Source organism: Peromyscus californicus, unplaced genomic scaffold (assembly GCF_007827085.1).
Source record: "Peromyscus californicus insignis strain IS unplaced genomic scaffold, ASM782708v3 Scaffold_20__1_contigs__length_68692818, whole genome shotgun sequence".
Taxonomy (NCBI): domain Eukaryota; kingdom Metazoa; phylum Chordata; class Mammalia; order Rodentia; family Cricetidae; genus Peromyscus; species Peromyscus californicus.
Window position 1 is genome coordinate 51,167,601 of NW_026294503.1, and position 17,195 is coordinate 51,184,795.

At 48.6% G+C, this 17,195-nt stretch overlaps 1 protein-coding gene across 7 annotated transcripts in view; it reads left to right on the plus strand.

Annotated features, from left to right (window-relative positions):
• The window catches only part of Tbc1d22a (TBC1 domain family member 22A), a 301,414-nt gene that overhangs the window by 152,113 nt on the left and 132,106 nt on the right, over positions 1-17,195 (plus strand). For all 7 annotated transcript variants that reach the window (XM_052748584.1, XM_052748580.1, XM_052748582.1 and 4 more), the window contains one exon: positions 8,736-8,811. In XM_052748584.1, the coding sequence (XP_052604544.1) occupies positions 8,736-8,811 (76 nt within the window). The remainder of the gene's footprint in view (positions 1-8,735; positions 8,812-17,195) is intronic.

A 17,195-nucleotide genomic window follows, 5' to 3' on the forward strand; every position in this document is an offset into this window, starting at 1 on the left:
TTGCCTGAACAAAAAGGGTACTTACTCCTTTAAGTCACCAAGCTCTCCCTTGCCTGAATATGTCAGTCAGCTGACTTCTATGCTGGCTGCTGTGATGTTTCTGTGAATGCTCAGCACGTGCCTTCTCATTAACGTACTCGCTTCTCAGTGTAGAAAGATGTTGAGTTTTCATAAGAAAAAGTCAAAGTTCTTCACAAACCCTCTCTACCACGTCGGGTACTCACCAGCTGTGCATGTGAGCCCTGCCCATTCTGACATCAGAATGCTGTTTCTTCTACCTTATGCTTCCTCCTTACCCTTCGTTTATGCCACAGTAATCCTTTGTTAAGACATGTGTCTGGAGAGCGCTCTCTCCCAGTCACGGCACATCAGCTTATTTTCCAGACAGTGTCTTCTAATGAACAGAAACCTCTTGTTTTGATGAAATCATTTTGGGGTTGTGTATTATTTTCTGTATCCTGACTGAAAATCCTTGGTCGACTCACGAATGCCTTCGTTTTTCTTCTGGAGACCATAGACGTAGTTTCTTTACCTATTGCTGTGACAAAATGTCCTGGCAAAAGCAATGGGAAGGAGGAAGCGCTTATTCTGCGTCACAGTTCAGAGGTACAGTCCATCATCGCCGGAAGTCCTGGCCGAGGAGCATGAGATGGCTGGTCACATCACACCCATGATTAGAAAGCGGAGAGTCATGAATGCGTTCACACGCAGCCTAGGGTTCAGGTCCACCCACAATTAAGATGGGCCCTCCCATATCAACCTCATCAAGACCCCCTAGACATGGTCAGAGGCCAACCTTCACTTAGATAGTCCCTACAGGTGTGCCCAGGGGACTGTCTCCTAGAAGGTTCTCGATTCTGTCAAGTCAGCAACCAAGCCTAGGCATTTGTTGAGAATAGTTTTGTTTTTCTTCTGCATGAGATTGCTTTGGCATCTCTGCTGAATCTAACTAAGTGTCTGTTTCTGGACTTGGTTCCTTTCTGTCAGTGGACTGCTGGGCTTTCATACTGCCCATCCTTTCATAACTACTGAAGCATTTCTTCAACTTGGCTCTTTAAAGAAATTATCATGAAGGTTTTCAGTTCTTTGCGTATAGTTTGTTCTTATCCTGCTATTTTCTTAAAAACAAAACAAGTAAGGTAGGATTTTCAGTGGGGCTGTTGTGAAGCTATTAGGGTTTGGTATTTTTTTTTTAAATTGATACTATTTGCAATATAAAGTTTCCCATTTCATGAACATGGTATAGTTTTAAATTTAGATTTTATCTTTATCCATTTTTTACAGTTTTCAGTGTGTGTGTGTGTGTGTGTGTGTGTGCGTGTGTGTGTGTGTGTGTGTTTTATTGTTGTTCCTATGTTGCTGGGGGATATCTTTTCTGTATGCTGTGAATATATGTTGTTCCCATTGGTTAATAAATAAGCTGCTTTGGCCTATGGCAAGGCAGCTTAGAGGCAGGTGGGAAATCCAAGGAGAGAGACAGGAAAGAGAAAGATGGAGCGTGGGGAGAGACGCCAGCTGCTGCCCCAGGAACAGCATGCCAGCAGACTGGTAAGCCATGGAACACGTGGCAAAACACAGATTAGTAGAAATGGGTTAATTTAAGATATAAGAGCTAACTAGCAAGAAGCCTGCTATAGGCCATACAGTTTGTAAATAATATTAAGCCTCTGAGTGATTATTTTATAATTGGCCATGGGACTGTGGGGCTGGGCGGGACCAGAGAAACTTCCAGCTACAGTATGTTGTTAAATTCATTTCTGATTGGGGTTTTTTAATACTGCTTTACATAGTATATGTCTGTTGCTATTTTTTTCTCTCTACTGTATGTATGATAACAGCTAGGTTTTTAAAACTGACGAGGGTTTCCAGCCATTGCTTCTGTCTATCAGATTGCTCTCAAGTTTCTGATTTGTGTTCATGGTACTGTGGGTCTGGGTTTCAGTCAGGTCAAGGTGTGGACTGTTCGTCTGCTTATTCAGGTTGAGAGGATGTGAAGTCTGGCCACCAGGGAATGCCAAAGCCTATTCACCCAGACTTAGGCTGTCAGTAATTTTCTCCTCTGTACTCCTAGTTTGGGGTTTGCTCTGCAGAGTTTGGGTTGGGGGATAACCAGAGTGACAGGCATTAGTAGGGGCTTGTGTTTTCTGTTCATTTGTAACTGCATCTTTTCTAAACAGTTCCAGGGACCTTTGAAAATGAACCAGCTGATTTCTTTCTGTCCTCCTTCCTTCCTTCCTTCCTTCCTTCCTTCCTTCCTTCCTTCCTTCCTTCCTTCCTTCCTTTCTTTCTTTCTTTCTTTTTCTTTCTTTCTTTCTTTCTTTCTTTCTTTCTTTCTTTCTTTCTTTCTGTCTTTTCTTTTATTTTTTTTTACAGCCCCCTTTCCCTTTTTTATTTATATAAAATATTTACATCATTCCTCCCAACCTCCTTCAGTGTTACCCACTCACTCCTCAAATTCATGGCCTCTTATTCTTTACTCATTATTGGTGTGTGTGTGTGTGTGTGTGTGTGTGTGTGTGTGTGTGTGTGTGTCCATTTCGTATTGCTTATATGCATATGTTTTTAGGGCTGACCACTTGGGCTTGGATAACCAGTCAGGGTGCTCCTCCCCGGGAAAGGCTAACTCTCCCTCTCTAAGCAGTCTTTAGTTGCCTGCAGCTCTTCCTCTAGGAGTGGGGCCATATGGGATTTCCTTCATCCACATTGGCAGGTCAGCTGGTGTTGTCATTGCTTGGGTCTTGTTTAGGGAGCCATAATGTTAGCATTTCATGAGGGTAGCCTCACTGTCCTATCTAGAAGACACAGTCTTGCAGAAATCTTTTCCGGTCCTCTGGCTCTTGCAATCTTTGAACACCCTCTTCAACACTGTTCCCCGAGCCTTAGGTGTAGGGCTGTGTTGTAGATGTGTCCGTTGGAACTGAGCCCCACAGTCAGTTGTTTTCTGTATTTTAAGTGGTTGTAGCTTTTTGTAACTGTTTCTGTCTGCTGAGTAAAGATGCTTCTTTGATGAGGGGCGAGAGCTGCTCTTATCTGAAGTTCTGGAAGTCTAGGTTCACACTCCCAGCAGAGAGAATGTGTGCTCCCCATGTAGGAGAGGTTTGTCACTGCCAGGTCCCACTGCTTGATGTGCTGCTCCAGTACCCCGCCCTCCTAGTGCTGTCTGCTTCCCGGGGTCCTGAGGACTTCGGAGGATCCAGCCGTAGACGGTGTGCCTCTTCTTCGGCTTTCTCAGCCTCCATCACATGCTTGAACCTTAGTGTTAGATGTGCATTCGGGGCCACTGTGCTGTTTTGGCAGGTAGGTATGTCACAAATTGTCTCCTGTTGTGACACAGCTTACTTCCTATCATGAGTCCCTTTTTGTCTGATGGCACCAAACACTTGCATCTCCTTGGGTTGGGCTGGGTCTCTCTGTCCGCTCACTCTTGACTGCATGTGCATTGTTGAAACTGCTCCTCTTGTAGACAACTGGCACTTGGCATTGGGTTTCTTGCCTCATAGTGCTCAATGGAAGGAACTGTATGGTTGGGATTGCTAGAAATGAAATGAAATCTCTCTCTCTCTCTCTCTCTCTCTCTCTCTCTCTCTCTCTCTCTCCAGGGTCTCACTATGTAGCTCTGGCTGTCGTATGTAGAGCAGACTGGCCTTGAACTCGGAGATCTACCTGCCTCTGTCTCCCAAGTGCTAAGATTAAAGGTATGTGCCACCATGCCTGGAATCTGGCAATAAATTCTTATTTTTTACTTTATTTTCTTTTTAATGACTGTTTTAGAGCACCTGCAGATAAAAGGTAACACTGGGGAGTTCCTGCATAGTCTCCCTCCCTCCCTCCCTCCCTCCCTCCCTCCCAGCCGTACTCTCCCTGTTCTGACTATTTGTATTAGTGTGGCACACTTGTGACCAACAGGCCAATATCAATGCATCAGGATCAACTCAAGCTCATAGTTTAATTAAGCTCACCCCCAGGGTGTAACCCCGGGTTTGGCAGATGCCTAACAACGTGTGCTATCCATTAGTCCTCAGTAGACAACCCTTGTGCCACCTGTTCATCCACCTCGCCTTCCACTGGAATCCCGTCTCCATGGTTTTGCCTTTGTCAGAATGCCACATGGTTGGAAGGGTGGCCTTTCCAGACCGGCATGCTTTGCGCATCCTGTTACTTGGTTTCTGATCTACAGCTGTCTGTCCTCTGTCCAGTGGTGGTTCTGTTTTGACCACTCTGCACTGTCTTCCTGGACCCTGCCTTTAGTGTTTTCACACCACTGTGTGGCTGCTTGTCCTGTGTCTGAAAACAAGCCTGGTACGTGTTTCTGCAGCGGTTTACAGAAGGAGGCTGCTGCCCTGCTGTGCCTGGCAGGCCTACTCCGTGATAGACACTGGCCTGTGATCTGCAAGCTGGGGATAGGAGGGTGGGAATGTACTTGGGGTAGGTGCTATGGTAGGTTCCATCAGATGCAGTTGCTCACCCCGCACCCTGCGCCCTTGTGAGGGGTCACGCTGCCTCCCTTTCATAGGTGAGAAGCAGGAGGAAGTTGAGCTGGCAGATGGGAAAACAAGGAGTTAGGCAAAGCGCCGTGTGTTTTCAGCGGCTGCTCTGTGCTGACTGCACTCTGCGAGGCTTGCCACGGGCCTGTCCTTGTCCCCGTCCTTCCCACCTCTTCTCAGAGACTGTAATGGAGACATTGAGGGTATTGCTTTAACCAGTGCTTCTAAGCTTCGAGGGACAGCTAATGTGATGGATGACATAATCACGATTCAGAATGAGTTCAGCTGCCTGGAATACTAGCCCAGAACCAATCAAATGAGCCCACTAATAGGAATAAATGTAAAATCCTGCATTCAAGTTAAAAAAAAACCCAGTCAGTACAGGTCAGTGGGAAGCAGTTGGGACAGTTTGGGTCGACTGTGTCCTCAGTGGGAAGCTCTGTTATCATTTTGTCTCTATTATGGCCGTTGTCTTGTAACGGATAGTCCTTACCCTCTTTGGGCCCACCCTGTTATTTCTACACTGCCCAATCAGAGATCTTTCCAAAATTCAAATCTTGCAGCCATGACAGTGGGCAGCTGCCCTTTCCCCTGGCTGATGTCAATGGGCAGCTGTGCCTCTTTCTCACATCTGCTTGTGACTACTTCAGAATGGCCTTCTTCCACTGCTTGCCTTGCCCCCACTGAATCCCCTTTCCTGAATATGCCATTGTCCCTAGGCACCCTGGGGCCCTCTGTGCTCTGCTCCCCACTTGTAGCTTTACTTAGAACCCTGTCTCGTCCAGCCCAGGTCTCACATCCTCACAGTGGTATGCTTAGCCAGGCCTTGTGCTGTACTCCAGGGCCAGCACCCACTGTGGTCTTGCCTCTCATGTTGCTTTTTGTCTACATGTTTTGTCCCCAGATTGGCACAGCATGTACTTTCTAAGTGCAACGTTTTCCATGGCGTGTGTGTGTGTGTGTGTGTGTGTGTGTGTGTGTGTGTGTGTGTGTGAGAGAGAGAGAGAGAGAGAGAGAGAGAGAGAGAGAGAGAGAGAGAGAGAGAGAGAGAGAGAGAGAGACTGTGTTGGGGGGTGCTGTTGGGTGAACCCAGGGTCTGTCTGGCTTTGTTAGTGTAGGCTGGCAGTCATCAGGACACCCAATAGGCCTTTCCTTCTCTGTGCCATCTCCTGCAGCCCCAGCTCTGGAACCCTCAGCTCCAGTACTTGCCATCTTGGAGCACTCTGTATAGACTTTACAGCTGCTTCCAGAGCTCCATGGGGCCTGGACTCAGGGCAGTTCAAACCATGGAGCCAATCTAGACATAGACACAGGGCCATCCCCAGCTGGACCACCCTGCACCTCCATTAAGGTGGGCTTTTCTCTCCGAAGTTCTGCCCAGCCTGTGTTGGAGCAGTCAGACTGCTGCTGTCCTTGTCTTCTGCCTGTGGCCAGAGTGCCGAGGCCTTCTCCTTGGCCTCAAAGGTTTTTTTAAAGCAGAGTCCCCCTCTCCCTCTTTCTCTTTTTCCCTTATAGACTCTTGTGTCATTCTTGCCTCAGTGTTTGGATTCTGAAAAGTCATCTTCCCTTCCTGAGCTTTGAACAAACTGAGAAATAAACAAAACAGTGGCAGATGGAAGCAAAGAGGACTGCCATTCTTGCTGAACAAGGGGCTTGAAGTGTTTTTCTAGTGTGGAAGCCAAATAACTGGCTAAATCCAGGATTGTCCAGGCTGCTGTCTCCAGCCAGAGCTGATAGGTCAGGGCTGGGCAAGTGATGAGCTCACAGCGCCTCTGTCCTCCCTTAGGGCAGTGATTAGCCTCCTGGGGCTGGCTCTCACCGTGTGAAGCATGCCTCAGGTGTGGCTAGGAGTTAGGGAATATGTCATCCCCAGTTTCTTCAGCTTGTAATTGGGGTAGCCATTATACCCCTAGTCAGCTGTGCAGGGAGAAACATGATCCTTGAGCTCAACCCACTGAGACCCTTGATCCTTCGAGGACCAAGGCACTGCCCACGTAAGTGTGGGCTGTTAGAAGGAGTTCTGGCTCCTGGTGGCTCTTGATGGGGTTTGTCAGACTAGAACATCAGTAAGTGGTCTGTAAGGCCTTCCTGACCCAGAGGCTGCAAACCACGCTTAGATTTATTTCTTATCTCTGTCCAGTTGGAAATGTTCAGCTTGGCTTATTATAAATTCCTCCATGAGGGCGAGTGACACCATGCAAACACGTGCCAACAGACCAGAGCATTAACCTTCTGCTAGCTCCCAGGAGAAATGGAGTCTCACAGGTTATCCTTGGCAAGCTCAGGTCAAGAAAGTGAAGGCTAGAACCAAATTTTCTTATGCCTTTTAAGTTCAGGTATGTTAGAACCCGGTTAGTCCTGAGTCTAGCTTCTGCTCCATCAGTTAACAGGATGCTTGGCCCTCTAGGATGAGTGTGGCTCCTCAGGGTCTGACCTTCTGAGCTTGAGACTGAGCCCAACAGTTAGTTGTTCCTTCTGAGAGCTGACTTCTAGGAGAGTGCATAAACCTGTCAGAGATCTGGACTTCCAAATCTTGGTAGGAAGTCATCCCAAGGCTCTGAGCAGTTCCCGCCATGTTCCCAGATCCTGTCTTTGCTGCTGCCCTAGGTCTCTAGAAGGCCTGGCATGGTCTTGGCAAGGTTGGCAGGCATAGCTCTTCTTGGTCTTGCCCTTGCATAGGGGTTAGCTGCAGGTCCAGAGCCCCTCACTGCAATTCTTTATGGGAGAGCTGTCCCAGCATGGGAGCATGTCTGGCCCTTCCTGCTGTGGAAAGACTCCTCAATAACTTGTAGGCTTTGTTAGCACTGAGCCACAGTGGCTGCTTGACATTGAAGATTTCTGTTAGCTAGCACATATCCTTAATCCTACTCTGTCTTCCTGGAAGGTCCCCTTCAGGATCAGGCGCTAAGGTACCTTGAGTGCTATTGTCATGTTCTGAAGGGGATCAAGGCTGATGCTTCTGACTCTGCTCTGTTGCCTGCTGCCTGCAGACTGCAGTGTCTGGCTGCCCTGAGGTGCAGGCCAGCTGGGTCCTCCATTGTTTACAAAGCTACAGAAACTGCTCCCTGTGGGCTCAGAAGGAGTCAGCATTCTTCCCTGTCCTCTCACCACTACCCCATGCTACTTAGGAGTGCTGTCTGGTTTGAGTGCTGCCATTTGTCTTGCCAATGTTGCATTTGGAAGCCCTTCCCTGCTCTGCTGGGTTCTGTTCTGAGGCTTCCCATCAGGCCAAGATGGCAGGGTGCTCATTCCCATCTCATAGATGATGAGATACAAGCCCAGAGAGACCACCTACTTGTGGATGCTGCACAGCTCCTAAGTGTTAGCTAAGATTCTATTCCAGATCTCTCTCCCTTAAAGCTCCCTCTCCCAAGCTGTGCTGCCCACCCCCCAATCCACTTGAGCCTCCCCAAGCTCACCCACATTGCTGAGAATAGTCACCTCTCACTTCTCGTGCAGTGACTACATTGTAGCACTCGGATTGTTGCACTGTCAGCACATTTGCCATTTCTCATTGGCTCCCTGGTGGGCCGGGTGCTTGCTGTCCAGGTGCCCAGTGAGGTGGTCATTCCCGCAGATGGTTCTGCTCAATGAGCCAGACACATGGGTGCTGGTTTCTTCAATTTAAATGTAAATATCCAACATTAACAGATAGAAATGTTCCATGAAGCATTCCTAGGAACCGTGTGCATCCTCTGACATCAGATGGGGGTGAGACCCGACGGTGCTGTGCTCTATTGGTCTTATGCAGAGTGTTGCCCTGTATCTGTTTCTCAAGAGACAGCCTAGCAGTGTGTACTTGGTTTGTTTTATAAAATTGTTTCGCATTATAAACTTCCCTTCAATGCTTTTTCCTTTTTGGAGTATCTGGGTTATTGAAGGGGAGGTGCTCATGTGTGGTATGTCTTTATGTATGTTCACCCATGTGTGAGTATGTGTGCATTGGTGTGTGTATAGGCCTGGAGTTGATGTTGGTTTTCTTTGATCTCACCCCCCCCCCCCCCGCCTTTATTTTTGGAGGTATAGTTCCTTGGTTGAATCTTGAGCTCACCAGTTCTAGCTGGTCTAACTGTCTAGCCTGATCTGGGGGTATCCTGCCTCTCTCTCCCAAGTACTGGGGTCACAGGTGGCCTCCATAGCTGCTTGGCTTTTTTATGTGGGTTCTGGGTATCTGAATCTAAGATCTCAAAGCCTCCCCAGCCTCGTGTTTTATTTTATGTGCATATAATACACATTGTTATTTTTCCTCAGGACAATTACACCTTTGCCCAACCTGGGATCCAGATGAAAGTGAAGATGTTGGAAGAGCTTGTGAGCCGCATTGATGGTGAGTCAGTGTCCCGGGAAGCCGCTCTCTGAGGTGGGGAGAGTGCTGGCTGGAAGCCTAGGGAGGTGGCCTCAGGCCTCAGCTCTGCCAGACACCACGGGCCTTGTTCTCATTTGGCTGGTGGTACCCAGGCCTGCTAGCTCTCACCCAAGTGCATCCTTAGCAGGAGAAGGTGCTGTTCTGCCCTTCCATTCTATGCTCCAGTCAGGACTCCATGGGGAAGGAGACGCCTGTGCTCCTGGCAGCCAGCCTCCCTCCTGGGTCAGCTACAGCTTCTCATCTGGGCAGCAGGGTCGTTGCTGATGGCTCTCCTTTGCCTTGCCTCTCCTGCCTGTGTATATCATTTCCTATCAAGGAGGATAGAGTAATTTCTCCATGGAATCCAATTAATTACCAAGTCCAGAAAGAACATCTTCAATATTATAGAAAAATTATAGTGTGTGCTCGGGCAATTTTAGATTATGCTTTCATGTTTAAGTGAGGCCTTTGAAATACTTTTTACCTCCGTCCTTAAAATAACTCCCCCTGCGACGTGCTGAATGTCATATTGCAATAGCAGAGTTTAATTAAATGAAAGTTGAGAGATAATGCTTGCCCATTCCAAGCAGAGCCTCCTGATAGTTTGTTAAATTAATGAGCAGAGCATTAACAAAGTGATGCCAAGCAGAACCACCTATGTACATATGTGACACCAGCCAGTCAGCAGTGAGCTGTAGAAGATGCTCTCTGCTTCCCAGAGTCCTGGGTGAGTCGGGCAAGCCACTCTGCCAAAGGTGCAGAGAGAACTGGTGAGGTGTAGTCCTGGCTGTGCGCCTTCTCTGTGTGCAGGCTCCTCCCCAGCTTCCCCTTGCTGCTCCGATGAAAGGAGCAGACTGTCACAGCCCTCTTCATGGGAAGACACTTGGTTGGGGAAATGACTGAGTGACATTATAAACCAGAGCCAAAAAATTCTAAACTGCACTGTGTTCCTTGATTGAGTCTGGGAGTCGGTTCTGTGTCTGATGGTTATTACCTCATTTCCATATTATGAAGTCTCATGCACTTCTAGAAATGCTTTATTGGATTCAGTGTGTTTAGCTGCTTTTCACCCTCTCTCCAAAGTGCTGCTCTTTCTTCCGTCAGTGCACCCTGTGCATTTATTCTGCACTCACGTTGCGCTCTCGCTCGGCTCTGGTTGAAGTTTTTTCCTACCAGCAATTTCACAAGTGTCCCTGGCCTCATTTAGTTCTTTGAAATACTATTTGCAGGAGCTGTGAGTTACATAGTTCTAGCAGGTTCTTCCTTTCCTCCTGTGCCCCTTAGAAGGCTTATTTTATATTTTCCATGAGCCTTAAGTTGTGGCCAGGGCTGGTTCGCTCCAGCGCTGCAGTTGGGGAAATGCTTGAATTGATCTTTTTCTGTGCTGTGGTTCAGAAGGAGGCACACTGCAGATTTACACTGTGATTGTTCAGAAGAGCATCAGCAACTACTGCAGAGCTGCCCAGCGGTGCTCTGGGGGAAGCTTCTCTTTATTTCCACCCAAGGATCAGCTCTTTACAGCACAGGGTGGTGCTGTCCGCTGTCCCAGGGCAGGCTGTGCAACCTGTTTGTTTCTGTTCTCATGACCACAGCTCTGAAAATTTGTGTAACTGCCTCATCATAAGGACACTGGACTATGCAAGCAGGAAATGCCTCGTCCTCCAGGCCTCCAGGCCTGGCTGGGAGCCTTCTCCTCCCCCTGACGCCACCAGTGCTGGGAGAAGCTCCGAGGCTGCAGCTCTAGTAGCTTCACCTATAGGGACCCACTGTGAACCTTTCATTAATGGCGGGATATGCTTGTAGAAAACAATTACTTAAAACAACAACAACAACTTAATCTGCTGCTTGAGCTCTGCATTTCTAGGGAAGGTCAGTGTTGATTTCAGAAAGTATCGATGCCTTGGTGAGGGGGAAGTGGTTGTGGGGCTGATGAAGACTAGGGGCTTTATGCTCTGTTCCGGATGGGTGGTGTAAAAAGAACAATTGCCCTGTAGACACAGAGATCGGGAACCTGGGAGTGGTGGATGTATGAGGCTGTGGGCACGGAGGTGAGACAGGATGGAGAGTCCGAGAAGGGAGGAAGATAGGTGCTGAAGGGTGGTGGCTGTTGAAGATGGGTGCCCTCACCATTTTCTTGTGGTAAGGAGGAGCTGAAGAATTGTCCAGAGACACTTTGAAGAACTTCCCATTTTGAGTAGTGCCTCTCCAGCACTGTTGTTGTTGTTTGTTTTTCAAGACAGGATTTCTCTGTATAGCTTTGGAGCCTGTCCTGAAGCTCGCTCTGTAGACCAGGCTGGCCTCGAACTCAGACCCAACTACCTCTGCCTCCCGAGTGCTGGGATTAAAGATGTGCGCCACCACCACCCGGCCTCTCCAGCACTGGTGAACCTCTAAGGAAGGTGCCATGGGAACACGAAGCTGCATAGGTGAAGGAGGGTCGTGTCTGTAATGGAGGCAGAGGAAGCAGCAGACAGCAGCCTTTGAGATGGCACCGGAGGGGGAAGCAGAGGCCGTCTCTGGAGCGGGGAGATGGCCTGTGAGACATCCACGGAGGCCCTGTGGAATGACAGCTTGAGCCGTTGGGGTTGGGACTTCAGAGAAGGTGGAGGGAGAGGGGCTTTTCCTGCAGCAGGTTCCTGCTAAAGACAATTAAAAAGGCAGAGATGATGCTCCCAAAGCCAGTAAGGAAAGGAAGAAATGGAAAGGACAGAAAAGGAGTGGGAAGAGAAGAAGACCAGTGTCTTTCGAGAGAAGGGGTGCTGTCAGAGACACCAGAGTTCCTGGACCTTTGCGTCGGGCTTGGGTGAGATCAGCCAGCACCAAAGCCACTGCTATCTGGGGGCATGCCCGCTTCCAGATCTAGTGGTCCCGGGGACCACTTGGCAGCCTTGGGGATGCTAGGTGGACTCTGGCCGACTCAGGATAGGGGTCTTTGGACATGCTGCCTGCTTCCTGAGAACTAGAAGAGTGATACACCAGGGTGTGTATGTGCGTGCGTGTGCGTGCGTGCGTGTGTGTGTGTGTGTGTGTGTGTGTGTGTGTGGTCACGTAGCCCTCACATCACCCCAGCCCTGCTTCCTGAGAGCTAGAAGGGTGCACACCAGGGTGTGTGTGTTTGTGTGTGTTGGAGGGGGGGGTCACATAGCCCTCACATCACCCCAGCCCTGCTTCAAGCCATGGAGGCCTGGTATTGTTAGGACCTGTGTTTTTTTGGAGATTCTGTGCTGGAGTTCTTCACAAGGCTCCTGACATAGAGAACAAAATCTTTTCTAGAGGAAGCCCCCAGAACTTAAGTTCTCACTGTCTTCTGTTTCAAATGAATGGCCCGTACACAGTCAGAGATGATCCCTACAGAAGACTCCTGCAGTGAGAGTAAATAGATAAAAGAGCCAGGTCCATGAAGTGGGGAGCTTTGCTGATCTGTAGACGCACAGAGTAAAACTGCTGTTCCTACTATGAACGAAAGCAAGAATCATGAATATACCTTTAGGACTAGGAGACTATACAGTTTTGCAGAAGAAGTTTGAAAAATATCCAGCCATGCAAGCCCAATGACCTAAGTCTTGTCCCTGGAACCCACTTGGAGAACTAAGTCCACAGAGGTGGTCATTGACCTCCACATACATGCCATGGCAAGCTCTCCCCGCTTCTCTGTCTCTGTCTCTGTCTCTCTTACACACACACACACACACACACACACACACACACACACACACACACACAATGATATGATACTTAACAAAACAACTAAACGAGGAGTTCAGTGAGCAGGCCTAACACATTAGGGGCAGGTAGCAGAGCAGTCAGTGCACTAGAGGTGGATCCGAGAGAACCGGGTGAAGCAGAGAGTGCCGAACACCAAGTGCAGCAGGGTGGAGACGGAGAACAGGAACTCAAAACTCCATAGGAAGGGGGGACAGAGGTTAGTGATCTGAAGAAACAATGGCTCCCACCCTCAGATTCGAGAGTCCTGAATGGAATTAACAGAGAAAACTGTGCATATACATCACAATGGATTTAATTAAACCAACCACAGAGAGAAAGTTTGTGTTTTAGAAAGCTCTCATTATGTAGATTAAGACATCCTCAATCTCGTGATCCTCCTGCCTCAGGCTGCTGAGTCCTGGAATGAGTCACTAGAAGCTGTTAAAGCCATTACAGAAGAAAGATATCCATCAGTGATAGCTGTTCATTGGGAATGGTCTTAATAAATATTCCAGGCAATGTCAGTCTGCCAAAGGAGTGTCACTCTGGAGTCTGCGTCCAGCAAACGTATCCTTTAAGGTGGAAATGCCAGTCTGTGTGAACCTGGATTCTTTCACACTGGCCCAGGAAACTGTAAATAAAGATGGAGAGTGAATAAACTCACACAGGAACTGTTGGGGTGGTACAACCAGGAGGATGGTCCCTGGGAGCTTTAGACCCAATGCAGGGGACAGCTCAGCACCACGTCCAGCCTGTGGGGAGAGGCAGGCTGTCTACTCAGAAGTCCCTAGACAAACCAGATACACTGCTTCAAGAAAGGCAAGCTCTCTTTCTGGCTAGGTCTGAAATCTAGAAGGTCAGTCAGATCACTGGCCCCCAGGGCATTGGAAAGGATTTGAGATTTCCCGTGTGAAAGTAGCTCCATCCACAGCAGAAGCTGGCTTCTAACCCTCACTTGCCCATGGGGGCTGCATGCTTGTATGCCCAAGTGCTGTGGTTCCTGGCAAGGGCCCTGTTCCCTCCTAATTGCACACTTTCTTGCCCTAGTGTTGAAGGAGCAGCTCCTGGGATAGGAGTTTTCTTCTGGGCCAGGCTCCCTTAACAGGCCACCTCCCTACCTTGGGATAAATGGGTTTCACTTGGGCCACCTGGATTGCTGGTAGGTGGGTGTTAGGAGAGACTGCCACATAGTCAGGTGGGCTGGAGGCACTGTCTGAACAGAGGTCAAGGCAAGACCTTTAGGAGGTGGGGTGGGCACCCCTGATGGGCTCAAAATAGCACCCAATTCTTTTTTCCTTTTTGTATCACTTCTTAATCTTCTGAGACACGCTGCTTGTTTCTGTTGGGAGAAGCATGTAGAACCTGCATCTGGACTGTGCTTCCAGCTCTCCACCCCACCTATGGTGGACATGGCAGACTGCATGTTTGGAAAGGTTGTGCATGAAAGCATTTATTCAGAGAAATACAGACCCATGCCCCCACCCTGCAGAGCCATCAGACAGCTACTTACTGTGCTAGTGTGGCTTAAAAATTTTTACCATCTGCCAAAAGTTCTGCTGGGAACACTGGTGGCTTGGGGATGCTGCTGTGCAATCCCCTTGGGCTCTTCTATTGCCTGCAGAACTTGAGAGGATCCATGTTTAGGACTGTGTGTGACAAGGACCAAGGCCCTCAGTGTTTTAGTGCAGTGGCGCAATGTTATTCATTAAGCAGCGCTGTTACCGTGCAAGAAAAGCCAGGAGGTACAACAAAACCCACTCTAAGAGTTTTATTAGGAGGAGGGACAGGACAGAGTGTGTGGTCAGGCCTGCTGAAAAGACACATGCGGAGGCGGGGAGAGTACACGGGACCCGCCTTTTATGGACTACCCTGCCCATGTGCACATGGGCTCACGTGGCTACTCCACACATGCGCATAGATTACTTGATCACGCTGTGCACGGATTACGTAGGATGTAGGGCCCCGAAACGACTAGGTGGAAATGACTAAGTGCCTTGCCAGGGCATGCACGGTCATTGGGGGCATGGCTAGAATACCTGTCACTCAGGCCAGCCTAGACATCCCAGTGGGATGCAAACACTCTGGTGTTTGCTTGGGATGTGGTGCCATTTTGTGGTGCATGTGCTCAAGGCCTGCCGCTCTGGCTGTGCCCCTTACCCTATGACTCCTCTCTTACACACACATGTGCCTGCTCCTGTCTTCTCCAGCCTCTTGACTTTTTGTCAGCAGTGGCTCCTCCTCTTCTAGTGGCCTCTGTGGATTCCTGCCTGACTCAGCACTGTCTACTTCTCCGAGAAGGTTCGCTGGGACTCCTCTGTGTAGTTGATGAGGACATGGCCGTGTGTTCGGATTGCACCGAGTAGCATGTTGACCAAATTCCTAGTGCTGAGTGTCCAAGTCCACATCCCTCTTAGAAGCTAGAGTATGGCCTAGGCCTTGGGAATCACAGTGCCCTCAGCAGCTTAGTTCAGAGTTTATCCTCATACAGCCTTCCTTGTGGCCGGCTGGAGGCTCTGTCCCACTGCTCTTCCCTTTGTGATTCAGGCCAAAGGTAGCCACTGTCAGAGGTGTCCTTGGGGAGTGCAGGAGGAAGGGCCTAAGAGCATGTGTGAGCTCCTGCTGTGTCCACAGAGACTGGAACACAAAGCCCATTTCCATTTTATTGGGCAGCCCAGGGCATTTGGCTGCAATGGTGTCAGGGGACAGCCCAGGCTGAGAGGGTAGTCCTGAGCACAGGTAATGGACACTGCAGTCACCAGCTCAGAAAGGACATTAGAGAGTTTTGTAAGCCTCAGTCTCATCCAAACTTGAATTCATTTCACAAACATCTAGAATATTGAAGTCAGGAGAGGCTAAGGGCTTGACATTTTTATTTAGGAAGAATAATTAAACCCCACAAGGCTCATGGCCAAGGGACTTAAAAGACTAAAAGCTGCATGTGTCTTATAGTGGGTTCCATCCATATTCTAGTCAGTGTGCATCACAGAGCTCCTTAGAAAGCAGAAATAGAATGCTGTCTGTTCTGCCCTGTCCAGCCTCTCTCATTGTTTACATTTATTTGGGAGTTTGTGGGCTACAGAAGATCACATGTGTGTTCACTGTCCACCTAGTCCGAGTTAGTGAAACCTCAGTGGCCACCTGCTTCCACCATTAAGTCGTTCCCATTTCAGTGACAAGTGTTTGTTAGACCCCCGCCTCCTGGTGGAATCGGCCCACGGAATGCAGCCTTGATTTTTGCCCACGTTGTATCTGGAATGCATATGTTTATTTGGAAGTGAGAATTTACATTTTTGCAACAAATCATAATGACCCCTTGCACATTTTGTCATTAACATCCATTATATCTGAGATCACGTGCCTTGAATTGCTGCCAAGATAGAATTGCTAGACATGAGCAGGCATCCAACCTTTGCCTCCCAAAGGCTGTGACCAGAGCCCCTCTGCGATGTCTCAGGCCAGTGCCCACTTCCAGGCCTTGTCCTCACGTCATGTCTGACTGTGGCACAGATGCTTCTGTGTAAATGAAGCATCTGCCGTGTCTTCTGACACATGAGATGGAGAGCTTGCTCTGTGTTACAAGATCGCTTGAGCATGTGTAGCCGCAGCAGTGCCTAAAGAGACGCTGGTCATGACCAGATCAGATCACAAGGAACGAGTTCACAGAGGAGAGGAGAGTGTTAGCGCTTCAGGAAGACCCTGGTCTCATCTCAAGAAGCCTGTTTCTGGAGGCACAGGGACTGTGTGAGGTAGCTTCAGGGAGTAGGGAAGAGGCGGAACTATAGGAGCTCTTTTGCTCTCCCTGGACCCTGGGTCTACTGGGCTTTGCCTCAGGTAGTTGGAGGGAGCCTAAGGTAGAGAGACACTGCTGGGAGGCCGAGGGAGGCTAGGAAGCTCGATGGAGAGCCCAAGCCGAGCGAAGGTTATTGAGGAAGGTCAGCCACAGATGCTGCTGCAGTGGCCTTGAACCTCTCGCTGGTCCACTCAGGGAGACTGAGCTAAGGAAATGCGTCTCCCTGGGTTTCTTACACCATTGTGCTGTTTCTTTCCTTTAGCAAATACAGGACTAACTCTGTCCTCTGACCTAATCTCTCAAACCCACATGCCTGCTACAGGTTCAGGGTGCCAGATTCAGCAAGCAAAATACAGCTGTTGTCCTTGGCTTTCAGGTGAACACGGACGAGTTTTTAATGTACATGCCTGGGCAGTACTCAGCAAAGCTCCACTTCTCTGGGCTCCCTTGATCTTACCTGTAACCCTTCCAAGGATGAGTTCAGAGGGGCAAAGTGTAATTTAAGCCAAATCTAAGCTCCAGGCTCCCTTTTCTTTCTAGACACTTCAGGGAATGGTGAGAATATGACCTTAAATGTAATAGATTATTTGAAATTATACACACACAGCCTTAGGTACACTTGCATACATCAATATATACAAACTATGTACATATACATAAAGCACACACATATGTACCTGTGTGCATAAAAATACATATATACATACATATATATACCTCTATATACACACTTGTGTATGTGTACATGTCTTTATACACACATATGCATATATACTACCTGCATACACCTATATGTACCCCAGTATACACATGCATACATACCTGTGACTATATGTACCTGTATATTTATACACATATGTCTGTATACATA